The 25436-nt window shown below is 49.3% G+C and overlaps 11 protein-coding genes across 11 annotated transcripts, besides 1 other annotated feature; 4 read left to right on the forward strand and 7 right to left on the reverse strand.

Moving 5' to 3' along the window:
* Window positions 1-425: 425 nt before the first annotated feature.
* ACLA_092130 (DNA topoisomerase 3) lies at window positions 426-2697 on the forward strand (the record flags this gene model as incomplete). Its single annotated transcript, XM_001272940.1, has 7 exons — window positions 426-515; window positions 581-781; window positions 862-1040; window positions 1097-1266; window positions 1334-1656; window positions 1719-1855; window positions 1908-2697. The coding sequence occupies 7 exons, from the start codon at window positions 426-428 to the stop codon at window positions 2695-2697; spliced, it is 1890 nt and encodes a 629-aa protein (XP_001272941.1).
* Window positions 2698-3086: 389 nt separating this feature from the next.
* On the reverse strand, window positions 3087-6224 carry ACLA_092140 (uncharacterized protein; the record flags this gene model as incomplete). Its single annotated transcript, XM_001272941.1, has 1 exon — window positions 3087-6224. One exon carries the CDS (start codon window positions 6222-6224, stop codon window positions 3087-3089), a length of 3138 nt encoding a protein of 1045 aa, XP_001272942.1.
* A 1063-nt stretch (window positions 6225-7287) lies between these two features.
* On the reverse strand, window positions 7288-8423 carry ACLA_092150 (uncharacterized protein; the record flags this gene model as incomplete). The annotated part of the gene is given in 2 exon segments (XM_001272942.1): window positions 7288-7318; window positions 7330-8423. 2 exon segments carry the CDS (start codon window positions 8421-8423, stop codon window positions 7288-7290), a joined length of 1125 nt encoding a protein of 374 aa, XP_001272943.1.
* A 655-nt stretch (window positions 8424-9078) lies between these two features.
* On the reverse strand, window positions 9079-9769 carry ACLA_092160 (DUF4149 domain-containing protein; the record flags this gene model as incomplete). The annotated part of the gene is made up of 4 exons (XM_001272943.1): window positions 9079-9245; window positions 9301-9589; window positions 9647-9680; window positions 9738-9769. 4 exons carry the CDS (start codon window positions 9767-9769, stop codon window positions 9079-9081), a joined length of 522 nt encoding a protein of 173 aa, XP_001272944.1.
* Window positions 9770-10168: 399 nt separating this feature from the next.
* ACLA_092170 (ATP-dependent DNA helicase 2 subunit KU80) lies at window positions 10169-12936 on the forward strand (the record flags this gene model as incomplete). The annotated part of the gene is made up of 11 exons (XM_001272944.1): window positions 10169-10297; window positions 10354-10408; window positions 10465-10531; window positions 10595-10662; window positions 10728-10896; window positions 10946-11006; window positions 11058-11585; window positions 11637-12022; window positions 12074-12285; window positions 12341-12807; window positions 12916-12936. The coding sequence occupies 11 exons, from the start codon at window positions 10169-10171 to the stop codon at window positions 12934-12936; spliced, it is 2163 nt and encodes a 720-aa protein (XP_001272945.1).
* Window positions 12937-13129: 193 nt separating this feature from the next.
* Window positions 13130-14301, reverse strand: ACLA_092180 (Qc-SNARE protein; the record flags this gene model as incomplete). Its single annotated transcript, XM_001272945.1, has 2 exons — window positions 13130-13181; window positions 13241-14301. The coding sequence occupies 2 exons, from the start codon at window positions 14299-14301 to the stop codon at window positions 13130-13132; spliced, it is 1113 nt and encodes a 370-aa protein (XP_001272946.1).
* A 477-nt stretch (window positions 14302-14778) lies between these two features.
* ACLA_092190 (SIP1 domain-containing protein) lies at window positions 14779-16286 on the reverse strand (the record flags this gene model as incomplete). Its single annotated transcript, XM_001272946.1, has 2 exons — window positions 14779-15859; window positions 16039-16286. 2 exons carry the CDS (start codon window positions 16284-16286, stop codon window positions 14779-14781), a joined length of 1329 nt encoding a protein of 442 aa, XP_001272947.1.
* Window positions 16287-16572: 286 nt separating this feature from the next.
* On the reverse strand, window positions 16573-18304 carry dps1 (putative aspartyl-tRNA synthetase Dps1; the record flags this gene model as incomplete). Its single annotated transcript, XM_001272947.1, has 2 exons — window positions 16573-17250; window positions 17312-18304. 2 exons carry the CDS (start codon window positions 18302-18304, stop codon window positions 16573-16575), a joined length of 1671 nt encoding a protein of 556 aa, XP_001272948.1.
* A 371-nt stretch (window positions 18305-18675) lies between these two features.
* Window positions 18676-18696: a microsatellite.
* Window positions 18697-21039: 2343 nt separating this feature from the next.
* ACLA_092210 (putative HAD superfamily hydrolase) lies at window positions 21040-22308 on the reverse strand (the record flags this gene model as incomplete). Its single annotated transcript, XM_001272948.1, has 2 exons — window positions 21040-22111; window positions 22166-22308. 2 exons carry the CDS (start codon window positions 22306-22308, stop codon window positions 21040-21042), a joined length of 1215 nt encoding a protein of 404 aa, XP_001272949.1.
* A 384-nt stretch (window positions 22309-22692) lies between these two features.
* ACLA_092220 (F-box domain protein) lies at window positions 22693-23906 on the forward strand (the record flags this gene model as incomplete). Its single annotated transcript, XM_001272949.1, has 2 exons — window positions 22693-23075; window positions 23144-23906. The coding sequence occupies 2 exons, from the start codon at window positions 22693-22695 to the stop codon at window positions 23904-23906; spliced, it is 1146 nt and encodes a 381-aa protein (XP_001272950.1).
* A 1013-nt stretch (window positions 23907-24919) lies between these two features.
* Window positions 24920-25219, forward strand: ACLA_092230 (uncharacterized protein; the record flags this gene model as incomplete). The annotated part of the gene is made up of 1 exon (XM_001272950.1): window positions 24920-25219. The coding sequence occupies one exon, from the start codon at window positions 24920-24922 to the stop codon at window positions 25217-25219; it is 300 nt and encodes a 99-aa protein (XP_001272951.1).
* Window positions 25220-25436: the final 217 nt, after the last annotated feature.

Here is a 25436-nt window from a genome sequence, read left to right on the forward strand (position 1 = left end):
GAGCCAGAAGCTGCTGTTTGAAGCCACTTGCAGAGCCGGTTGATTCTGAATACTCGACAGTAACTTCTGGACAAGAATCAAAACATCAGAATGATCGCAGCAAAACAAAAGAGATGGATCGATCATGACGACAGGAGCTGTCATTGGCCACAGTATCGACCGCTTTGGGCAGATAAAGCTTGGCAATAGTGGTGAGGTCATGTGCTTGTGTCACATGACACAGAAATAACGCTTACCACTTTAGGTAAGATAGCTCCAGCTTCTCTATGCCTCAGGCATTCAACATTCGCGTGTTTTCGCGTCTCGACTGTTCTTCGATTTTCTAGCACAGATACAAAACGCAGGATCAATGACCAAAGTGACAGCGGGTGTCGGGTACCGAGCATGGAGTTCCTGAGACATTTTGATCTGAAGAGCCCTTAGCCATGACTGTTCCCAGAATCCTCTGTGTGGCAGAGAAGCCTGCCATCGCCAAAGCGGTTGCTCAACATTTATCAGGAGGATCCATGCGAACAGTAAGTCGCGGTTGATGGGGCTTCGGCCCTCTTGCTGGTGGGCAAATACACTAAGATAGTGCTAGATATCTATACGCGGGAATCAATATGTCAAGAATTATCTATTCGAGTTCAATTTTGGTGACCCTTGGGGCACCTGCTCGGTCACCATGACCAGTGTCTTGGGACATCTGATGGCCCTTGACTTTGAGAGCCAATACAAAGGATGGCAATCCTGTCCCCCGGGGTCACTTTTTGAAGCCCCTGTCCATGAATATGTGGAAACTGTACGTATGAACAAATGCTTGGCCTTGAAACTGTAGTCGGACAAACGTCAAGTGCATGGCAAGACTAACATTACATATAGGACAAGCAACCAATCGCAGAGAATATACGGGATCAAGCCAGAGCCTCCAAGGCTCTATTTATCTGGACTGATTGTGATCGAGAGGGAGAGCATATCGGTACCGAAGTCCGCCTGCAGGCCAAAAAAGGCAATGGGCGTATTCTCGTCAAAAGAGCTCGGTTCAGCAACACGGAAAGGGCGTAAGTATACCTAAACCGTCCATACTTCACTGGTCTCACATTGCTTACACGTCCAGGCATGTCCTGCGCGCTGCTCGAGCCCTCATCGATGTAGATGAGAACCAAGCCAATGCGGTTGCGGCTAGAATTGAACTCGACCTTCGGATTGGCGCTGCATTTACCCGTCTGCAATGTCTTCAGCTGAAACCACTCTCGGCTGCTCTAACTGATAAAATTATTAGCTATGGTAGGCCAGAGATCTGCATTTGAGGAGCTGTGTCTTGCGCTTGATTGATCTCTGACTTTTCAAATAGGATCATGCCAATTTCCTACATTGGGATTTGTGGTTGACCGGTACTTACGGGTGAAGAATTTCAAGCCAGAGACCTTCTGGGGTATCAAAGTGATGCACGTCCAGGAAGGCATGAAAGTCAACTTTCTATGGAGAAGAGTTCATCTCTTTGATCGAGCTGTTGTGACAGTAATGATGGAGAGATGTCTGCTGGCGAAAAAAGCCAAAGTCACCAAAGTCAATCAAAAGCCTACTAGCAAATGGAGACCCCTGCCTTTGACGACTGTGGACTTGCAGATGATGGGTAGTAGATACCTCCGCATGGACAGTCAGAAGGTCATGAGGGTAAGAATTTCCATTCGAATAACCCTCTTCGACGTATCTTCAGCGGCTTATCGGTATTCCAGATTGCAGAAGCCCTCTACACCAAAGGATTCATCAGCTACCCTCGCACAGAGACTGATCAGTTTGATAAAGGCATCGATTTGAAGAAATTGATCGAAAAGCAATTCCCGGATGGTAACTGGGGTGATTATGCCCGAGGGTAGGAACTTGCCTTGATACCCTTACCTACCCTGGCTAACCACTCCGCTCAGCCTCATCAATGGTGCTTTTAAAACACCTCGATCCGGCAAGAACAATGATCAGGCGCATCCACCTATCCACCCGGTTTGCTGGGTTTCACCGTCTGCCCTGAGCGCCGACGAAAAGAAGGTATACGAGTTTGTGGTGCGGCGATTCCTTGCTTGTTGCTCCGACGATGCAAAAGGCCAGGCGACCGAAGTCGAAATCCAATACGGCGAAGAGATGTTCCATGCAAACGGCCTGATTGTTCTTGAGAAGAACTACCTGGAGGTCTACGTATACGATAAGTGGGAGAGCAGCCAGGAGCTCCCCAACTTCCGCGATGGGGAACTCTTTGAGCCAACAGAAGCAAAAATCTTCGAAGGCAAGACAACACCTCCGAATTATTTGACCGAGCCAGAGCTCATTGGCCTCATGGACGCCAACGGAATCGGCACGGACGCCACTATGGCAGAGCACATTGCCAAAATCAAGGACCGCGAATATGTGGCCGTTCATTCACGAGGCAGTGGGCGGAACGCCGTAAAGGAATTCATCCCTACTCGCCTGGGCATTGCCCTAGTCGAGGGCTACGACAACGTCGTTGCTCATTTGCCAGATAAGCCGTCCCTGAGCAAGCCTTTTCTGCGGAAGGAGATGGAGCTCCGTATGCGGGAAATCTGCGCAGGCTCAAAGACACGACAGGAGGTGGTCCAGGAGAGTCTGGATATGTACCGTGAGGTCTTCATCCAGACCCAGCGACGAATCCATATGTTGAAGGACGCATGTCGGAAATATCTGGTTGAGACGGCGAGTGTGTAATGCCCGTAAGATTGCTGCGTTATGACCTTGTTGGCTTGATGTTCGTCTTGCTACAGGAAGGTTTGTGATTTACAATGATACCCTTAGGATGGCTTGAACTTGATCATATCAGATAACTAGCAACAAAAGAAATCTATTATTGGTGCTACCGTGATGAAAGTGAGACTTCGAGGCTGACAAGTGAGGGACAGCGGTCTCCAAAATGTAAAAGGCCGAGCTTAAATAGGAATGCAACGATCAGGATCCAACAACAGAGCTCCGTGTTTCACACGGCCAATTGACGAAAGTGAAAAACAGATACCCGAGAACAAGAAAAACAAGCAAATCATACCAGCAAAATAGAAAATGAGAAAGTCGTCAAAATAGGGATTCAAACCAGTCATTCGGGCTCAGAAAGTTTCACCGAGGTTGTTATTCCTGGAGCCTTTGCGGCCTCTTCGTCCTCGGTTGTTATTCTGACGCCGCGAAGACTGAGGTTCGGGCTCGGCTGTAGCCCATCGGCTTCCTTCAAGCCCTCCGGAAGTGGGTGTTTTGGGTGTTTGAGGTTGTGACGGAATTCCTGTCAGGCTATCTTTCCTTGATGATTCAGGTGCGGCCCATCGACTTCCTTCGAGTCCTCCAGAACTGGGTTTTCTGGGCTGCCCCGTCAGACTGTCTTTCCTTGGTTCAGGCGCAGGCCATTGGCTTGCGATCCCTCCAGAAACTAGTGTTTTGGGCAGCGATGGGGTTTCCGTCAAACTTTTTCTCTTAGGCTCGGACGTAGCCCATCGGCTTCCTTCAAGCCCTCCGGAAACGGGTGTCTGAGGCTGCGACGAGGCTTCCGTCAAGCTCTTCTTTCGTGCTTCGGGCACCGCCCATCGGCTTCCTTCAAGCCCTGCGGAAGTGGGTGTTTTGGGTGTTTGAGGTTGTGACGGAATTCCTGTCAGGCTATCTTTCCTTGATGATTCAGACGCAGCCCACCGGCTTCCTCTAAGCCCCCCGGAAATGGGTGATTTGGGCTGGGACGGACCTTCCGCCAAAGGGTCTTTCTCAGATGATTCATCTATGACAGGCACCTCTTTCGATCTGGGAGACAGAGGCTCTGTTGGCGGTTGGGGAGCAGCACCCTCGGTACCATCAAAAGCAGCAGAGGAAGGTGATTCTGGCTGCGGTGCAGTTCCTGTAGGGTTAGCAACATCCTCCAGAGTCTCATCCTTTCTAATGTCCTGTTTTGCAGCTTCATCATTTAGAACCTCGTTTTCTCGGATCGCGGCTCCTGCAGCCTCTTTTTTTGCAACGTTGTCCGTTGGGACCTCATCTCCAGGATCTTTGGTATCTCGAGTTTCGGCTCCGAGACCCTCTGCTGTTGCAGCTTCAGCCCCTTGAACTTTGGCCTCTTGAATCTCAGCCTTTATAGCTCCATCCTCTGCCCCTTCGGCATCCGGAGCTTCGGCCTCTTGATTCTTTGCTTCTGCAACTGCGGTCTCTGGGCCTTCAGCTTGCGCGCCCCCGCCTTCCAAAGACTCAGCTTTGGGTGTGGCGTTCCCGCCTTCTTTGATCCGCATGGATGTGTGTTTCTGAGCTTGGTCCGTAGTAGGCGAACTGGGAAGATGAGCGCGACCCAGGCCGTACTTAATTCCGAGGGTATCCATGCACTGGTCAAGATATGACCAGGTCTCTCTGTTCGTTCTCTGCTGCATGATCATCTGGCCCTCGAGCTGTTTGACCCGAGGGAATACATTTTGCAATTCCATGATATTCCTAGTAACATTGGTGATTCTCTTGTCAATGGTTCCCTGGAGCTCGACCTTCTGTGACTGAACGTTCTCCCGCAGAGCTGCGTGCTTTATAGCGTGCGAATTGAGTTCTTGCTGCATTGCTTGGTGATTCTTTGTGGAATTCTCAAGTGCAATTCGAATGTGTTCCAGGTTCTCGGCGAGAGGCATATCATCTATACCCGATGCATCCACAATGTTCTGGATCGTGTTGTATTTTTTCCTGAGTCGGGTAACTTCGTCGCCCAGCTGCTCAATGTGCTTAGCTAGGAACTCATTCTTCTCTTTCAGAATCTCGTTCAATTGATCTTCAGTGACCGCAGAATCAAGTTTAGACTTCAATAGTCCGCACAACTTCTTCAAATCGTACAGTGTTTCCCTCAGATTGTTGATGTCGTTCGTGATCGTCTCTTTTTCCTCCAGAGTCATCGGAGCCGGTTTGTCAATTGATTGTAGACGTTCGTTCAAGGTTTGGACCTGCGCATTGACGATATTTTCGATATCCTCAATTTGCACTCCAGTGCCCTGTTGGTAGAATGATGACAATGACGTGCGTAAGCTGTCGATATCTTCCTGGAAGCTATTAAGTGTCTCATCTAGCTGGTCCTTTCCGGCAAAGCTTGTATCAATCTTCTGTTGTATCTGGGCCAATGCAGTTTCGGCATCAGATATTCTTCGCTGAATTCCCTCGTCAATGGCTTGGGTAGGCTTCAACACATCTCCTGCAAGATTTTCACGTAACCATCTTTCGAGCTCCTCAATAATGCGCTTCTCCAGAGCCGAAGCTGACGTGCTTGCATCATCCTTGATCATAGAGCCAGACAGATAGTGTGCGAGCTGAGCACCGGGATTATCGATGGTCCCATTTTCCGCACCATTACTCCCTGGCAGGATGCTTTGTAGCTTGATTTTGCGATCTATCCGTTTCTTCATTTGATCGAGCATTTCCAGAATGCTGTTCGTTGCACCAGAACAAAACTGAAGATGCTCATTGAAGGTTTTTGCAAGGTTCTTTTCGCAAACAATCTCATCATCCGCCTCCTTGCTATCCTCTTCTGGGCCCTCGGGTGTGAGAGTGCCTTCAAAATGTCGCAAGCTCTCTAGGATGTCGCCTATTCTTTCGATGATGAATTCGATATCGTGAGACATGTCGTCCTTGATCTCCTGGGCGATGCTAAGACGAGAAAAGCGAAGCAAGTCCACAACATCGTTCTTGGTAAGATGATTGCTGGAATGGCCGACGGTCCGATCTGGAGCACTAGGCCTGGCACCACGCCTACGGTGGTAATCAATGCACCATGAGACGATTAACAGAAAGGAAATCCACACAAGAAGTACCGTGGTCCAGACTGCCCACATCATCTCAGCAGAATCATGGCCGAGTTCAAGGTCAAAGTCTCTTCCAAAAAGCCGGTGATGGATCCTAACAGACGGGGGAAGTTGAATGCTGCCGGAATTCCCAACACCTGAGAGACACCTGCCTGTCAGGTTACGCTCATGAGCATACTGCTCCATAACCTGTTTCAGCATTTCATCGAGTCCAAGTGTCGCATTCTGCTGCGATGTTGCGAGATCTTCAGCCTCCGGGAAGACGCGATAGTGCATAGACCTGGCAGCGTAGAAAGTACTTCTCACGGCGGTGGTGAGCTGAAAAGAGCCCATAAACCGATCCAATGGTGTATGGGATGGCGTAACGACAGTGTACGGGACCTTCACGTACATGCCTCCGAGATTGGAGAGCGCGAGAAACGCCCCCCAAATGAAGTGGTCCATGGTGGGCTCGATGCAGAGACCCGAGTTGCGTAGTCAATGCGAAGGGGAGTGCGAGGGTGATTCAGATTCGAAGAATATGTGTGAACGACTTGTTGGCAGAGAGGGAAAAGGAAGGGAAAATAGGAAAGTTTCCATCCAAAACCACCTCAAGATTGGGATATGTAAGTAATAAATATCATTGAGCAAGGTATTCAGAGAGATGAGGCCATAGTGCGAATGCGATGAACGCCCTTTGACAACGGTGTTCGAAGACCCCATTTTTGGAAACAAACCAGAGAATAAAGTGAACGCATTCAAACTAGAAGAAGATATGCCAAAGAATCTTAGTTTGCAAATAATTTCATCTGAAAGAAGATGAAACCTACACTTCGAACGAAGGGTTGTCGTCCGCCAGGGGGGTTGAGGAGCCAGAACAACGACGAAGCAGTAGAGCAATGTCTATTTTTGACTGAGATAGCGGGACTCAGATAAAAGCACAAAGAAATAAATGTCAAGTATGGAGGAGAGAGTGAAATTCATTGTCAATGAAACCGTGCGGGTGTGGTTGGGTGTTGAATACATAGAAGTCTTCTTTGTCCTCCCTGGCAGAGGCATCAGCTTCCGTTGAACGGCTATTGTTATCTTCATGCTCAATCGCAACAGAATTTAGGAATTCATTCTTACCGGCTGAAAACATACCATCTTGTCCTTTTCTTCAATCAGAGCTGCTACTACTTTGTTTGATACAGACCTCCACAGAGGTATCCAGAGCTGCTAACCAGATGGAAGGAATAAGAAATACAATGCAATGTGATTTAAGAACCCTTCGGACAAATGCAGAAAGAGTAGACCTTGTTCTGAGCAAGATCGTGTTGCTTCGAATCAGAAGCATCATGGCGAAATATGGGGACTGGAATCGTTGGTCCCTTCTTGAGTCTGCTTGTGCAGTATGCTCCGCCAGTTTCTCAACGGACGCCTTTGTTTCGGTGCACCAGACTCACTCCTTGTAGACCTTGGACTACTCTTATCACTCCCCTTGCGCTTCATGACCCTTCCATGCCGAATCCTACAGCCTTCTTCGAACTCAGCCGTTGTCGGTACGGAATGCCCACTCGCTGTAGCCCACCAGGACATTCTCGTGATTTGCTCCTCGTACCCGGTAACTGGGGCATTCTTCGTGATAGGCATCTCGAATACTTCCCCAGTAACTCCCTCTTCCCAGGAGTGATATAAAGATCGCGCAACGGGTGTCTGAACTGTCATCATCCCTGCTGCTGGATTTCCCGCGCAACATTCGCCTGAGCTCTGAAAGTTACCATCAAGGAAAGCCTTGGTGCCAGCTTGAACTAGAGAGTCACTCATGCGCTGCCTCCATTTTTGGAGCTCGGAGTCGAACTCCTCGCACTGTGCGTCAATCTCTTCAGGCTCTGGAAGACTGCGACGCGCACGGCCCAATTTCTCCGCAAAATCCTTCATTTCTGATGCAAGGCGATTGAACTCACTCTGGAGCTGTGACTCAAGAGCCTCCCGTAGCTTTTTGACCTCATCATCCAGAATATTGGATAGCTCGGCGGATGCTCGCTCATGCTCAATTGCGATTTGCCTAAGAATTCCGTCGGTATGGCGATTCAATGTCCAAACCGCGGAACTCAGCCTCTCCATAAGAAATGTTTTCCGAGCCCGAATGTCATTGATAAAATCAAGAATTTCAATGTTGGCAACTTGAACACATTTCCTTTGAGAGTACCATGTGGAGACTGATGCTATTGCCGGAATCATTAACAGAAAGATCAAGATCAGTGACAAATTCTGCCTGCTCATAACTCGGGCGCCATGATTTGAGTTCCAGAAACTCGCGCCAATATGATCGTGCTCTAAGCTGGAGGCCGAGGTTTGATTGATTTGAATATGCCACAGTGTGTTCAGCCGACCTGAAACTGGAATAGAAGCTGAACAGTTGATGTGGTCGATATTATCTGATCCTGGATACACAACGTCCGGCTCTGACGGCGTGACCATGGCAGGAAAGGACGCTATTGAATGTGATGTGTGAAGTGACGGCCGTATTTCGAATTGAGTGGTTGTATTGTTGACGCTGGAACCACCCATTTCATGGACAATCTTCTTCAAATGGGGCACTCCTGAGAATGGTTCATTGGTCGACTGGAGTCTCATGCAAATAAGGCTCATTAGGACAATCGCAAATGGTAGAATTGACATTGTGAACGGCAATTTCAATAGCAGTAGAGGGTGAGCTGTGGTGATCCGGGACTGAGATTTTGATGAGGAATGGAGGCAATACCGCAGAGGGCGAAAAGGCAAAGAGCAATGGTACTGTTTCCTGGAATTCAAAAGGAGAAACTGAGGAAAAGAAGATGTAATAAATCCCATCTGGGTTTTTGTAGCTGTAATTCAACCATGGTCAGTTCTGCAACAAAGAATTTGGAAACCTATTTTCTGAGCCTCCTATCTACCATTGTGGAAAGCACCAAATTGATACAGTGCATTGGCAGACCAAGAGCAAATGATTCAAAACTTGGCTAGCTGTGATGGCTTTTGTCTCTTGATGACAAGGTCTCAGAGGTAAAGCGTGACGATCCTTGTCCTTAATGTAATCAATCCACTTACCATTCCTTGCGTCTCAGGGTAGGCGAAATCACAAGGCGAGAAGTGGCACAGGATCTGCGATCATTGAGCAAAGCGAGAGATTTATGGAGGGCAAATTCCGATATATTTCAGCATCTCTCATGCAATAAAACGTCATTCGAGGCCAGCTAACCTGGGGCCATATACAAAGGATCCTAGATCAATGGCAGGGTCTGACACACCGGGGTCAAAATCCCAGCAGTGGGCTCAAAGTACTAGAGGCTTGTGCTTAGGATAAGCGCTTGCTGAGGACTATGCCATAGCAAACTGTAGCAGCAAGGGTGACCATATTGACCAGACTCGACAGACCATGAAGTCGACCAAACTTCTTGTTCAGAGCCAACATCTCTTTGGAGTGAGGGGCTGGATCATAGCTCTTCTTTCCATCGCGAGTTTCTACCAGGATTTAGTAATGCTGAGTTGAAAACAAATCGCAGGCAGAGGAAAATACCTTGATGCTTCCGTTCCTTCATCACGTTAACAGTCAGCGGGCGCAGAATAAACTGATTAATCAGGCCAGCTGCCGCAGCCGTCGCCAATGGTAGAAACGTTCCAAACCGGTTCTCCGGGGCAAGGAGTCCGGAGATACCATTGAGCTGTCCACCTGTACTAGAAGTCAAAGCGACAACTACGGGCAGAGCAGACTGCAGAGAAAAGTAGACTGGGAATGTCGCAGTTTGCAACGCGGAGAACTGGGGCCGAGGGAGAACCCGGAAAGCAACTATGCCGGAGACAAAAGTCTAGCATGTCCAACGTCAACAATACTGAAGGGATACAATTGCCTGGGGGAGTTCTACCTGGAACACTTGCACGCCCAGAAGGGTACCATAACTTGCAGACGGATGTCAGCGGGTCGAACACCGAAAGAATAAGGAAAGGAGCATCTACCTGAGAATATGATACGGACGAGGATCAGCCATATTGATAGTTCGATATATAAGGGAACTGTGAAGATCGATAGAGATAGAAAGCCAGCAATTATTAGAGTGATGATAGGATTGATCAGGTGATTGCTGAAGCTGGAGAGCTCAATAATGATCGAAGCTATTTGTACGCACTTGCACCAATAGCGCTATATTTAATTCCACGTACTATCTAATTATTATCATATGGCCACCCATTAAGCTGGTTTATTATCACGCACCTGTCCATCAATGATGTCATGTGCCTTCGCGTTCTGCCTAAACCCCAATCGGGAAATATCGCGCGTCTGCCTGGAGTGTCATGTTTGGCTGTCCGCCCCTGGCCAGTCTTTATCTGGCCGCTTTCCCCTCGTCTGTCGTTTCAATTGATTCTGATTGAAGCGTATTGAACACACCATGGCGGACAAGGAAGCAACGGTTTACATTGTGGATCTGGGGAAGTCCATGGGGGAGAAGCGCCATGGCCGACCAGTGACGGATCTTGAATGGGTCATGGAATATGTCTGGGATCGTATCACAGCAATAGTAAGGATATTGTGGGGACTGTCAACCTCTGAGCCGTTGCTAATGTTGAGAGATAGGTAGCTACAGGGCGCAAAACAGCTACAATCGGCGTCATTGGCCTCAAAACAGATGGTGAGATATCTGGACTTGTATAGCCTCCTTAGCATTGTACTAATAGCAAGGTGCAGAAACGTCCAATGAACTTGAAGAAGACCCTCACTTTCGGCACATTTCGGTACTCTCTGGGATCCAACAGTGCGCTTCGCCGTCATTTACGAGTCAATTCAATTGAGCTTCAGCCGCTAATTCGTCTAACAGGTTCCTCATGCCAGATATCAGAAAATTGGCGGGAACAATTAAGCCCAGCAAGACCGACAAGGGAGACGGTATTTTCACTTACCCTAGTGCTTCATTCTTTTTCGAGTTTGAATCAGTCCTAAGCCTTTCGCAGCTATTTCTGCCATCATCCTCGCCATTCAGATGATCGTCACATATTGTAAGAAGCTCAAGTACAAGCGGAAGATTGTCCTTGTTACAAATGGTCGAGGATGGATGAGCAGTGAGGATCTCGAGCAGATCACGCAGAAGATCAAAGAAGACAATATTGAGCTTGTAGTGCTGTGAGCTCAGCCACGAGATATCAAATGGAGACGTGCTAATCATGTTCAGGGGCACCGACTTCGACGATCCCGAATATGGATTCAAAGAAGAGGAAAAGGATGCACAGAAGGTAGTGCATGACCATATCACCGGAAGAACATTTTCTAATTGGATACACTAGGCTGAAAACGAAGCTCTTCTTCGAGGTCTGGTTGAAGATTGCGACGGAGCATATGGTACGCTTGAACAAGCCGTGTCTGAGATGGACATCCCGCGCGTCAAAAAGGTCAGGACAGTAGCAACGTTCAAAGGATATCTTCAGCTCGGGAACCCGGAAGAATATGAGACTGCTCTCCGTATCCCCGTCGAACGGTATTACCGCACGTATGTGGCGAAGCCCCCAAGCGCGAGCTCTTTTGTACTCCGCTCAGAGATACCTGAGCAAGACCTCGAAGAATCCGGAACTGTCACAGGCACACCGGATACCCACCCTGAAGGTGGCCCTCTTACGAGCGTGAGGAACTTACGAACCTACCAAGTCACTGATGAGAATGCCCCTGGTGGTAAGGTGGATGTGGAACGGGAGGAATTGGCAAAAGGCTATGAGTACGGCCGGACAGCGGTACATATCAGTGCAACGGATGAGAACATTACGACACTCGAAACATTCGCAGCACTGGAACTGGTGGGCTTCATACAAACCGATAAAGTAAGTCCTTGCTCCATCCATTCATGTAGCGGGATTAACAGCCTCTATCAGTACGACCGGTACATGCATCTCACAACAACCAACATCATTGTTGGGCAGCGTGGAAACGATAAAGCCTCATTGGCTGTATCGTCCTTCATCCACGCTCTTTTTGAACTAGAATGTTTTGCTGTTGCTCGTTTGGTAACAAAAGAGAATAAAGCTCCGGTTATGGTGTTGCTTGCCCCGTCAATCGAACCGGACTACGAGTGTCTCCTCGAAGTCCAGCTACCATTTGCTGAAGATGTTCGGACATATCGTTTCCCTCCTCTGGATAGAGTGATCACTGTCTCCGGCAAGGTCGTGACCGAACATCGAAATCTTCCCAACAAGGACCTGCTTGATGCTATGAGTAAGTATGTGGATAGCATGGAACTTGCGAATACCGATGAGGACGGGTAAGATACCCGATGAAAATGGGCTGAATGCTCTCGCTGACATACCTACAGAGAACCAGTTGAAGGTCTTCCTATCGACAACTCCTTCTCGCCGGTCTTGCACCGCATCGATTCCGCAATTCGCTACCGTGCCATACATCCCAACGATCCAGTGCCTCCCCCTTCGAAAAACTTGACTAAGCTATCGCAACCACCGCAAGAGTTGGTGGAAAAAGCAGAGCGCTATCTAGAAAAGCTCATGGCTGCTGCTGATGTCAAGAAGGGTCGGTCTATCCTCGTTTGAGAAAAGTTCTATTTGCTAATCCAATATATCTGCAGTACCACCGAAGGCCAAAGGACGCAAGCGTGCTCGTGAGAGCGAGAAGCCACTTTCCGGCCTCGACGTCGATGCGCTCCTTCATCAGGAAAAACGCGCGAAAATCTCTTCGAATAACGCAATCCCAGAATTCAAACAAACCTTAGCTCAGGCAGAAAACATTGAGACGATTACCGAGGCAGTGAAACAGATGAATACTATTATTGAGGATCAAGTACAAAACAGTCTCGGCGATGCGAACTATGACCGAGTGAATGAGGCACTGGGGGTCATGCGGGGTGAGCTTATAGCTTTCGAGGAACCTGCACTCTACAACGACTTCCTGCGGCAGCTCAAAGACAAGCTATTGAAAGAGGAACTGGGAGGAGACCGACGAGAACTCTGGTGGCTGCTTCGGCGGAGTAAACTCGGGTTGATTCATCATCGTGAATCAGATCAATCGGATGTGACTGAGGAACAGGCCAAAGAGGTAAGTATTTCTTTCCTCTGAGCCTGACAAGATCTACTAATAATTATCCGCAATTAGTTCATGTCGGCCCAGTGACATGGAAGAGATGTTACAAGGTCTATCAGCCAGGGCGTTAACAGCAAGGAATGACAATAGATACCAATTGAGAAATTATTAAATGGCAACTCCATCTCTGCATGGTATAGCTAGTTCGAAACAATTGAACAAAGTGTAAGAGAAAGCAGAGCTCGCTGAAATGCGGGAGACAACATGCACATCGCTTCATCTAGATATAAAACAAATCAACATGTATGCACGAGCAGAACCCCAGTCTAACGCGGAATCAGGAGATTTTCCCAATCCTCTTCTTGCCGATATCGACTTTCTTTTGTAATCTGTTGAGTGTTAGCATGAGAACTGTGAGCAAGCCAGTAAAAACAGAACCAAGACATACCTGTCCGCATCTTCGTCTGTGAGCTTCAGGAGCTCATTCTGGATTTCCAGCTCGGCGTTGATGGCAATCCCGAGCTCTTTTTGCCGGTGCACAATCTTCCTCAATTCCTCAATACTCATGTCCTGACTCTCCATCGTTTGCTTCTGAAGCTGCACAACGCCCTGATTGTCCAGCTCCCGGGTCCGCTCCGTCTCTTTACCCAACACCCTCCCGGACCGAGCAGGCTTCCTACTCGCGGAGCCAACCAGCGCCTCCTTATCCTGGATCGAGGCAACTGCATTATCAATCCTGCTTTTCGTAGCTATGGCATTCAACAAATCCTCCAATCCATCCTTCTCCTTCCTCGCGTTGACCAACAGGTCTTTGCGCCGCCGAATCTCCCCTTCGCCCAGCGTATTCCCCGCTCCCCATCCACCGCGCTTCCCACCATCACTCGCCTCGCCCAGGTTCTTCAACCCATCCTCCAGCGCCCCGATCAGATGTCCCGCTCGCACCAGACTGCTCTTCGCCCGCGCCGAGCTCTCATGCTGCTTCTGCGGCGTCGTCTCCTGGTCCCGCCGCGTGAGATGCAGCCGTGCATCGTGCAGATGAGACTTCATGTCCCGGTAGCAGTCGAGCCACAGAGTCGGGTCCGTGATGGCGCTCTGCGAGCCCGGCGCGCCGGGCTCGGTGATGGCGGCGTGGAGCTTCGCGGATGTGGTCTGGGTGCTGGCGGAGCTGGGGAGGTTGAGAAATGCGCGCCATGCGCTGGTGCTGCGCCACCGTGCATCCTCGGCTTCGTTGATTGCGCAGAGGTAGGTTTCGAGGCCCTGTCGGCGTTCTTCGCACAGGTTTGTGTTGGAGACGGTGTTGGAGAACCAGTGCTTCCCTGGTAAAGGGGCGGGCGGTGGGCTGTTCGTCTGCGCAATGAGAGTGCTGTTGAACGCGACGAAATCGGAGTAGCGCTTTGAGATGGTGAAGGAGCGGAGAGGTAGGCGGAGGGTGATGTTGTAGATTGTGTAGGGGGGAGAGGTGTGTGAGGTGCTGGCGGTGGGGATGGAGATCTCGACGTTCGGGGCCATGATGGCAGTTTGGCTAAAGATTGTGGTGTTGGATCGTGTAATACTCCTTGGATCTCATGAATTCGTCATGTAAATCATCTATCTCTATGGCTTTGCGAAGAAGTCGAGGTGATGTATTGCGGAAGGATGGACGATGGACGGAGATAAGAAAGTCACTTGAGGCAGCACCGCCTAAAGAATGACGCAAAAGAATCACTTGGCTGTCCTTGGATAGACCACATGTAAAACACATACATCGGTAGTGTTCAATTGAGTAATTCTACATTATATGTGCCGTCGCAGGATTTAGCTGTGTACGATTCGTATAAACTTAATGATTCCATCTCAATAGCTTCATTCAAGTCCTGCACATAATGAAGACGAAATGGCTGGTCTGGGTGGACAAGCTTGGAGCTCTCTACAAATGTCAAATTGGGTATCGTAGGTTTGATTTACAACGAACGAGTGTCTGGGGCCATTTCAGAGGAACCCTTCAGATCATACTGTGGTGGCAGGTAGCGAGGAATCATTCCAGAACTCTCGTTCCTTGAGCAGATCCTTTTGCCCAAAGTACTCACCAACCACAGTGATGATCATGTCGAGCATGGCGCGGGTCTGTATAGCCACTTCGACAACACTGCCTTCGGTGCTCTGTACAACGTCGTCGACAATACCAACGTTTCCTGGCTCGGTTGTTTGTATTGTCTGCTCTTCGTTCCCGCTCAACATCGCTTGCAGACGCGCTTTGGCTGTCTCCAGATCCTCGGTCGGCGGCTCTTCTTCCACATCCTGCATGACATGGTCGATCTGCTCCATGGGCGGACTGTACGCTTGATCGTCTTCGGCAGGTTCGTGAGTGTCCTCCAAATTCTCCTCGTCGTCTGATTCCTCATTCGACAGCTCCCCGTCTCGGTGGGCGACCTTGGTCCTCTCATCCTCCTCCCTCATCTTGTGCAGGATCTTCACGGCTCGCTTCCCCAAATCACGTATGTCACCGACCTCTTCAGTCCCCAGCTGCCCAACATCGCGACACTTGGCCAAGAGACCCCAGGCCCAAGCGCCGATCCGACGGACCCGTTCCGCGTCTCCGCTCCTGACATTCTCTGACATGAGCCTCGCCATTATCCCCAGCACACCCAGCACACTGTCCATATCCATGCATGCCAGCTGGACCGTCTGCGGGTCTACCACTAACAGAAGCCGTCGCCATTCCTTGCGCGCTGTCTTCGAGTGTCGGGGGAAGCTGATCGGATGTGAGTCATCCAATACAGCGATCGCTGTTGAGGGCGGTGTGCATTTCAGGATGGAACGGAGTAAGAGGAATCTGTGGTGGAGGAGGTTGTAGTAGCTTGACTGTGCATCCGAGTATACGTCTTCCGCAGCTTCGGTGTTTGACTGTGCGTCTCCAGCTTTCACAGAAGGTGCGACATAAACGCCATCTGCAAAGAAACCTTCGCGCACTGCTGTCGGAGTCGGTTGAGGTTGTTGCACGGCTCCGCTCTCATCGCTTGTTTGCTCCACAGGAGCATCCGCAGCTTTGGGCGCAGTGAACAAGATAGGTAGGGAATTCGCTTCGGATCTATACTCTCAACAGATAGTCACAAGCCATGACATGTCGACCATTAGCTTGCATTTCAAACGATCAGAGACATCGGCGCAGTTGCAAGCTACAAAACAGGATAAAGAACATGTAGACATTTAGCAAGCGGGAAACAGGATACAAGGGATCAAGAGTGAAGACAGAAAGGAAAGGCTTACCGAACCATGCGAAGATACTCCATCCCATCTTCTGCGGGCCCGTAGAATAGTTCATCATCCCCTCCGACGTCTAAGCCTGGGAAAGCACTCTTCTGTCCATATACAGGATGGTTGCGAGGGCGTTCGTATGGGGTCACGGTGGGCGCCATCTCGTCGGCATCCTCTTCTTCCCTGTACGATGGGCGAAATCGTTTGGAATACGGAGATGTCCCAGAGGCAGAGGTAGGTGGCTTCCGCTTCTCTGGCATGATGTTGATGTGTGTGGTTATGATGATGCTGACAATAATAATGGTCAACCAGAGTATGGGATCTTGTGAGCCAAAAAAGTCCAGCCCGGGAAGCTTGGGCCACCTTCAAAATAGCTTGGAGTGGAGACACCAAGAATAGCTGAGGCCCTGGGCGTATCCGTACAGGCACCATATTCGTTCAACCCGTTGAGATAAACATGATTTATACTGTTCATTTAAGCTCATAATTCCATTATAAATTTACTTGTGCGGGTATGTAGAGTCGTTGCAAAGCTAAACTACACGTTTAAGGGCGCAAGCGCTGGGGGTCACGGGGGAACAGACTGGCCAGGCGGACGTTAGGCAAGCCCAGGAAGAACATGACAATACGATTCAGTCCCAGACCACCACCAGCGTGAGGAGGACAGCCCTGGCGGAAAGCAGCCAGGTAGTCCTCGAAGCCCTCGTGCTTGGGATCGAGGCCCTTGGCGATCATCGACTCCTCAAGTTCCTTGATGTCGTTGATACGCTGGGCACCAGACATGATCTCCTCACCGCGCATGAAGAAGTCATACGAGTTGGAGAAGTTGGGGTCCTGCGGGCAGGCCTTGGTGTAAAACGGCCGGACGGCCATGGGGAACTTGTCCAGCACATAGAAGTCAGTGTCGTACTTATCACGGATGATCTGACCAAGCTGCTTCTCCATAGCCGTGGTCAGATCGTTCTCGAATCGCTCCTGCTCGGAGACATCGACGCCGGCCTCCTTGAGCAGAGCCACACCGTCCATGTAGTTGAGTCTTAGCGCCTTTCCATCCTTTGGGAGCTTGAAGTCGCCAGCCTTGGGGTAGGACTTCTGGATGATGGCGATCTTATCCTGATAACGCTCCTTCAACTGAGTCAGAATGAACACAAGGAGGTCCTCAGCAAACTCCAGAACCTCGTGGTAATGGCCGCGGAATGTCTTCTCGAAATCGAGACCGGAGAACTATACTTGCGTTAAAACGAAGTCAATTCTAATGATGGAGTGAGCAGCAGCAACGGCTTACCTCAGTCAAGTGTCTGTGGGTGTTGCTGTCCTCGGCACGGAAGACAGGGGCAATCTCGAAAACGTTCTCCATATCACCCGCAATGCACATCTGCTTGTACAGCTGAGGACTCTGCGCCAAGTAGCCGCTCTTCTTGAAGTATTTGACCTCAAAGACGTTGCTACCACCTTCTGTGGCGGCACCAACCAGCTTAGGGGTGAAGATCCATCTCGATCCACTCTTGATCATGTATTCGGCGAACAGCTCAGCAACGCCGCTCGAGATCCAGGTGATAGCCTGGCTTGTCTCCGTTTGCAAATCGAGGACACGGTTGTCCAGACGGGTCTTGAGCGTGACAATGGGTGTGCCCTCTGCGTCGACCAGATTGCCCTCCTCGGTTGTCTCCGGAGGCGGTCTCTCCGCATCCTTGACCTGCATGGGAAGCTGTTGGGCAGCCTCCGAGATCATGTAGACCTTCTTGATGTGGATTTCGAGGTTGCTGATAGTGGCCGAAGAGATAGGGATTTCGGGCTTCTTCACAATACCAGTAACCTGGACGATGGAATTGACGTTCAATCCACCCGTGTACTTGATCATCTGTCTCGAGATGGGCTCGGCAGCCGCAATAACAGCCTGCACCTTCTGACCCTGCTGCCTCAGCATCAGGAAAGCAAGCTTGGCGCTCTGCACGCGGGCATTATCGACACGAGCCACCACGGTCACCTCCTGCTCATAGAATTCTTCGCCGAGCTCGGAGAATTTCGTGGACGGGACAACATCTTCGGATTCGGGGAGCTTGCCGTACAAGCCCTTCGCGGTATCGTTAGCTTCAGCAGCGGCAGCTTGAGCTTTCTCCTGGGCAGCGCGCGCAGCAGCTTTCTCGGCCTTGGCCTTTTCCTTTGCGGCCTTCTTCAGGGCACTCTTGCTGGGACCTTTCTGTTCTGCTTCTTCGGCAGGGGCAGTCGCGGGAGTTTCCTCGGGCTTGGAACGAATCGGCAATTCGGAATCCGCCATGGCCGTAAATATGTCAAGAATTCTTTGCAAACAGGAACTTGGGAGATTGGGGATTTCGTTCGCAGCTCTCTTCTTATGAGTCAACTTAATTGAGCTTCGAAGTCAGCCCCGCGCGCATGATCCGAGCCCTAAGCCCTAAGCGGGGTTCTTATTTTGGCATTGAATTTATGTAGGCCGTGAAGCCTCAGGCACGCCTCACGGCCTCAGGCACGCAACCTGCCTTCAATCTGCTTCCCCTTTGTCAGTTGCTGAAACAATATTGCAATATTAATGTGAATGCAGGCAGCTTGTGAAATTTTGGGCAAAGTTCCCGGCGCATGATCTTATGAAGAGAAGGCCTTGATCAAACCTGGAACTATATTTTTTTTTTTAAAAAAAAAAAAAAAAAAAAAGTATCCTTATCTTCCGATGTTGATAAAGATGAATGTCCTCAACTAGTTCATCAATTCCACCCAAGATTCTAGCAGAGACAGCATGCCATTGACTTGGTCAATTTAGACCGTCTTCTCCTCAACCGTGCTCTCAATCGCCACCACGCCTCGTTGCACTTTGTCTCTGGCATGGGCTGCTCTCTTGGTTAGGAGGCTTCATCATGATAAGCGCTAGATCTAGACGACGATTCGAATTCATTAGATCTGAGATGCGTGAACCACTGACCAGACGTTACTTGCTTTGTAGGGCTATAGGCTCTATTCTATTGCCAACTTGGGCTCCTTTTGTCATCAATAGCCTTTCACGACAAGCTAGTAAGCAAACCATTGACTCCGGACTATGCTCTATACCATGTTAAGCTGAGAAGGACCACGATGAGCTTGATAGTATTGATACTACCGTTGCTGTTACAACAAGAGTCCGACAATACCGAGCTTCGGGGTTGATGTTGAGAGAGCAATGCAGAATGCAGTCAGCTTATGAAAGGCCAGGGTGGTATTGAATGAAGTTCAGCATCTTTCTTTCAACATGAACTCAGCTCTGAAGGGCGACCTTCGTCGTCAGCAGTGAGAGAGATGCCAGGGGAGCAATTATAGATTGATACTGTGGATAAAAGATACGAGCCCTGAATCTTCAATTGACCATCTCAATTTTTAGAGACTGTTCTTTCTCGTGATCCGCTGACTGCAATCAACCGACTGCCTCACTTCTTCCTATTCTGGCTATCTCGCTTTTGCTCTTTCCCAAACAGCACAGGAATGGCAAGCGGCACAGAAAGCAAAAGGTGGGAGCTTCTCCCCTCTCCTCGATCTCATTCATCTTGTACTTTTCATTCTCTCCAGTACAGTTGTCTGGAATAGTTTCTCGCTGGCGTTCATCTTCGATTGTCCTTCCCTGCATCCCCGGGTCATACAACCCCCCAATTTTGCATCATATCATCCGTCTCTAGTGCTTTCCATTCCGGAACCACCTTTGTTTCATATGCTGAGGACCACTCCTTTTTGCTTCTTTATGGTGTGTGAGGAGAAGGGGGTTTTTTCTTGCTTATGCCCAACTTGCTTAGTCAAGGGTGACCTTTCGCCCACAAACTAGTCTGACAGGGACTGAAGCAATGAAGAAAGGAGCAAGCAGCAAGTGTGTTGGCATTGGTGATCCAGTTGCAGCTTTCCCCACGGGTAGCAGCTCGTTGTTGTCTTCAGTCTCACTACCTGCTGAGTTGAGATGCGTCAACATTGCGATTTGATTTGTTTAAGTATGAATGAGATACACTCTTCCCACCAAGTCTCCCAGCGTCAGCTGTACTTGTCCATCCGGCCAACTGGAGAGGAAGATTGTGACTCTTAAGCAACTAAACGCAGTTCAGCATACAGAACGGCTCAACGTAAGGCGAAAATGCAAGAGATTTAAGGTGAAAGTTAAAGATAGATTCATGATAAGTTGCTGGGTTGAAAGTAGCAGGAGTACCCAAAGTAGGTCAGGACCAGCCAGCTCCCAAGGGAACGATGTGGTTCAAATGAGTGACTGGAGGTGCAAAGTGTAATACAAAAAAAAAGTCAGATGGCATGCCACAAATAGGATATTCGAACTTCGCACACTGCAAAAATTGGTGCTTGAGTGGTCCCTTGGTGCTATGACCCAATGGGTGGTAATCCTACCAAGGTGATGCCCGTGATCTGACCACTCGACTATTGCTTCTTCAGCACGCGAGGCTTCTAAGCCTCGGTTTGTTATCATCATCACCACTGCACTCTTACGCTTTCATGCAAAGCAACAAAGGCTGGGAGTACCTAGAATCGTTACTACCAAGAATCAACTCCTCATACTTTGGACGAATGAGCCGTTCAGAATCCACCATAGTTGCCGATATGTAGCAAAGTTCTGCTGTGCAGACAGGTTGGAAAACGGGCAAGTCGCGACTCTCCATGGGTCAAACCAGTAAGTAGTGAGCTTCTCTCTGGTCAATCCCACCGCGGATTCGCAGCCCTGATGCTGAATAGGAAAGAGGAAGATGGAGATTAGTTTGTTGTGGTTTCTTAGGTAGTTAAGCTCCTCGGCCAGCATCTGGATTCTCTCCAATGGGGTTATGTTTCGACCGCTAGTACCTAATAGGTAAGCAGGTAGTATCTAGGTATGGACTAGGTAGACAACTTAAGAGGACATACCAGTCTCTCGATTCTATTGGTACAGCGGTCTGGCTACAGTCATAGTAGGTCCATCATGTACATCTTTCTATACAACCACTTGGGAGCACCAGGCTTATGTGCTGAGAGCAAGCTTGATCTTTCGTTGAAAACGCCGTAGATTCATTGCCATGCGGAGGACTTGATTCCATATTCAACAGCCGTCTGCACATTGTCGACAATGACCTCTGGAACCCACTCAGGCTCTCCCCCGGCGTAGACACCTGTGCGCACAAGGATCGAATGCCACTTGCTGCCATGGCCGCTACGATAGGAATTTGCTCCGCGAATGTCGGATTCGGGGTTATCGCCAACCATGTAAACGTTCCGCAGCGGTACGGCGGCATCGGACCCAAAGATTCTGGCGCGGTTACGGAGCAGTTGGTGCTCCGCAAACTCGTAGGTGCCTTGATACGGTTTTCCAATGACGGTCTTTTTGAGCTCCACGCCTTTGCTCGGTCCACCTGTGATCGCTGCCCAGGTGCCTTCCAGTGCTTCGCGGAATCCGCCTTGGCCGAGACGAGGGAGATGGTACGCGGCAGCCCACCACAGATCCGGGTTTGAAAAGTATAGAGGGGGCTGGCCATCTTGCAAGAATCCCTTATTGGGAAGATCGGTCCGTCCATTCTTGTCCGACAGGGTTCCCAATACGCCCTGAGATGAGAGAAGGAGGTCGATGATCACTTGAGCGTCCAGGGCCCAGTCGCGGGGGTCATTGAACACGAAGATGGCATCGATTTTGAATCCCTTTGTAGGATCTCGAGGATCCAGAGGGTTCGGCAATGGTTTCGCAAACTTCTCGTAGTAATCTCTGAATACGTTCGAGAACGGCCATATCGATGGGTTGGCCATGAAGATATCACCCGGTGTTACCACATTCTTAAAGCCGTACATCTCCGCTACTTCACGACAGCGATTACCCTCGCCACCAACGACCAGCACACACTTGTTCTCTAGCGAGCTTTGTTCGTTGGGTCCCTTTACAAGTTCGGCGAACGGAGAATGGCTCTGGATGATCACAGTGGGGTCCAATGGCACCTTAAGCTTCTCACTGATCTCGGCGACTCTTTCTGTTTCATGTTTTCCACCGCCATTTGTCAAAAGAATGAATGGAATTCCTTGATCCTTCAGAAGTCTTAACGATTCCGCAGCGCCGGGGATGGGTTTGGATGAACGGAGGAGGACACCATCGATACTAGAAGGGAAATTAGGAATTGTTTTCTCAGAAAGGGCAACACTATCAACCTACTCAAATGCAAATGCGAAGTCTGGAATTTGTGATGAGGATGTGGCTGTCCGAAAGGCTCGGCGACCCAGGCCAGCTTGTAGAGAGGAGCGAGAGTATGCGCTCTGTAATGATCGGAACGTTTGCCAGAGTGGTTGGGGTCTCATGTTGAACGAACGTCAATTGGGAATATGTAGTCTGACGAAGTTGCAATATCTTATATAAAGAAGGTCTTGAGCTCCTCAAGATAACAACTATGCAAAAAATAAACAAAAAACAAAAACAAAACGTGTGTATGACAAGAAGGGAGTGAGTCAGTTGGAGAAACGGAGAGCGAGCTTGGGGGAGTTAGAGTTAGAGTTAGAGAAGACAGCGGGCGGAGATCGACAAAGTACAGACACAGCAACAATGAGATCATCCTCTATCTTATCCGCTTATCCTCTTATCGGACCAAACATCACACATCCACACACGCTCTGGAGGGGTATTCCTATTCCTCTGTCCATCAACAAATCTTCTTGAGCTCACTATCATGGCATTCTGCAGTTTACATGCCCCAGATGCACTCCTCTCATCCAATCTATCTCCCTACTGAGATCCTCGTACAGATTGTCCGCTTTGTGGCTGCAGATGAAGCTGGTCGGCAAGAGGCTCTCTACGCATGTTGCTTAGTATCACGTCAATGGTACTCTGCGGCTGTCGAATATCTGTATCAGAAACCTCGAGTACATCGTGGAAATGCCTTTCAGCAGTTCACTGCGACTATTTGTCCAGGTGTAGGTGCTCGAAGAAACAAGCTGAATCTTGGAAGCTTCGTTCGCCGCTTGGATCTCAGTCGCCTTGTGCATCACAGCTCCAATAGCTTGACGTCTAGACTGCTGGGTCGAGTCAAAGAGAACTTGGAGGTCTTTATTGCTCCAAGGGTGTCGTTTGCGTGAGTCTACCTGCTCCATACTTGCAGGCACCAAATCTGCAAACCGTCTCTGACAATTCCTACAACAGTGTCAACAGCCTTCCAGCATTGTCAAAATGCACCAATCTTCGCATCCTTGATCTGTCTTTGGTCGCTGATCCAATACCCTTTCCCAATCTCAAGAAAGCCTTGAACCGTCTCTCACGACTCACTCTCCTAAAACTTCCTCGCTCAACCGATCTCGATCCTCCAGAAACCTCGTTAACAGCATGGCCTCCTCTGCTTCATAAATTACAGATCAGTGGCCACTTTTCTCTTGCCACCATCCCTGCATTTTCCTGGCCAAACGCTTTGACCAGCCTGACTTTAAAGAATTGTGCTGATCTTTCGGTAACGAGCATCGCCTGTCTGTTTAGCAGCGCGCAGCTCAATTCCCTTCGCCGTCTCACGATATCCCATGCCAACCGCGGTCTTGAACCTGGATCAGTCAATGCCGTGACGGCATTTCTCCCTGACTTGACCTTTCTCAACGTCCCCGGGGACATAGTGGATGAAACATTGTTTGATGTTCTATATATTCTGAAGCCTCCGTTGGCTCTCGAAGTGATTGAATTGGATCTGCCCTGCTCAGAGCCGGTTTTAAACTTCACTACGGAGTCGCTCATCCAAACGCTAGACAAAGGCTTGTCCAACCTCCGCTCTATCGGATTCTCGGAGGTCTACTGCACCGATCAACGTGTAGTTGAAGACGAGGTGGTTGATGAGGCTCTTCACCGAAATGCAGACCAGAGAGCCGGCTCTGACACTAAGGCAGAAGTTGATGAAATTGAAGTAGGTGTGTACTATATGTGAGGCAGGGATTATATTTTGCGTATGTTAAGCTACTATAATTTATGACCCTATTTAGCATGATAGACCTGTATAAGGGTGCTTCATAAAGAATCAACAGATGACTGTTCACTGATTTGCTGTTATGATATAGATTGAGACACTCAGACCATATATATATCTCCACTTCCCTGATTGCAGAGTATGAGAATTCCAAGCCATTCACTATGACCAACCATATTGCTGATGCTCAATGTCATATATATATTCTCTATTGACTGAAGTTATATCATTCTTCTGAGTGCAAGCATACTATTGTTGTCAATAATATATTCATTACTAGGCTGCCATGTCTAGTACAAAATCACCCTGAGGCCCTGTCACCCTTGACCTACTACTAGATCCAACATGATATTTACTTCCTACACATTCTCTCGCATTGAGTTTGGCATGTTTGTTTGCAATGCAAGCATTTTCTGGAGTCAAAGCTATGGTAGGGAGCAGAGTATCCTTATCTACTGCCGCTCCCTCCTCTACCCCATACACAAACATCCCGGCATGACACACACAGCCCATACGAGTCATTAAATGGAATGATGCTATCACTGCAATATTCGCGGCCGTCCAAGAAACCCAAGGTGCAACGCAGACGAAGCTGAACGCCATGATCAACGCCAATGAACCTATACACCCCTCAAACCACAGTCCATCTATCAACTCACAATGTTGAAGAGACCAAGAAAACAGAAAACAGGATGATAGCCACGATGAAAAAAAGACAACAATATCTCCGCACCTGCCGGTAACGCAAGAGAACCGGGAAATAATGCTCTTCCGAAGTATATGTCTCATCTACAGTCATGTCGCTATATACCTGCAGCGGCAAACCCCATCCTGCAACGACGACTATGCTGAAACAGTATTGCTGTTCGAGCGATGACTGCCAGCTTCGCGAAGAAGACTGAAGGAATCCTCGATGTAATTGCAAGCAACGACTGGCGGAGGTCCCGAACCGTGCCGTTGATATAGAGGACAGTATGCAACCTGGGAGCATATATGCCGAAAGGCAGAAGGAGCTTAAATGGTACGAGAAGACTGGACGGCTGAGCAGTGGGAAGGGCAAACTACACGCGAATGCCGACAGCCACCCTCGGACCCTGAGCACGCAAACTGGTACACAGACTGCAGAGGCAAGCACCGCCGCGGACAGGGGGTGCGTGGACGACCTCGTACGGCGCCTTCGAGACATGCATAGGGACTTGACAATTCCTGTCGCACGGGGTTCGGAGACAGCAGACAAAATTGCGAAACCAATGGACGGGGATGGACACAACTGACGCCGTGGTCGCAACCCCAACATTGACGACGCTCAGAACCACTTCAACCGTCACCGACGGCCGTCTCGGGACACACGCAGTTACGACAGGGACGACTACCGCGCATTAGCAAATATCGGCTAAAGATGAAATCTTGATTTGTAGTGAGAGACCTAAATGCTATTAAAACACTGTCGTGCTGGGGATAGAAAGCGAATAATCGGATAACCATTACAGC

This window comes from Aspergillus clavatus, genomic scaffold, assembly GCF_000002715.2.
Source record: "Aspergillus clavatus NRRL 1 1099423829798 genomic scaffold, whole genome shotgun sequence".
Taxonomy (NCBI): Eukaryota; Fungi; Ascomycota; class Eurotiomycetes; order Eurotiales; family Aspergillaceae; genus Aspergillus; species Aspergillus clavatus.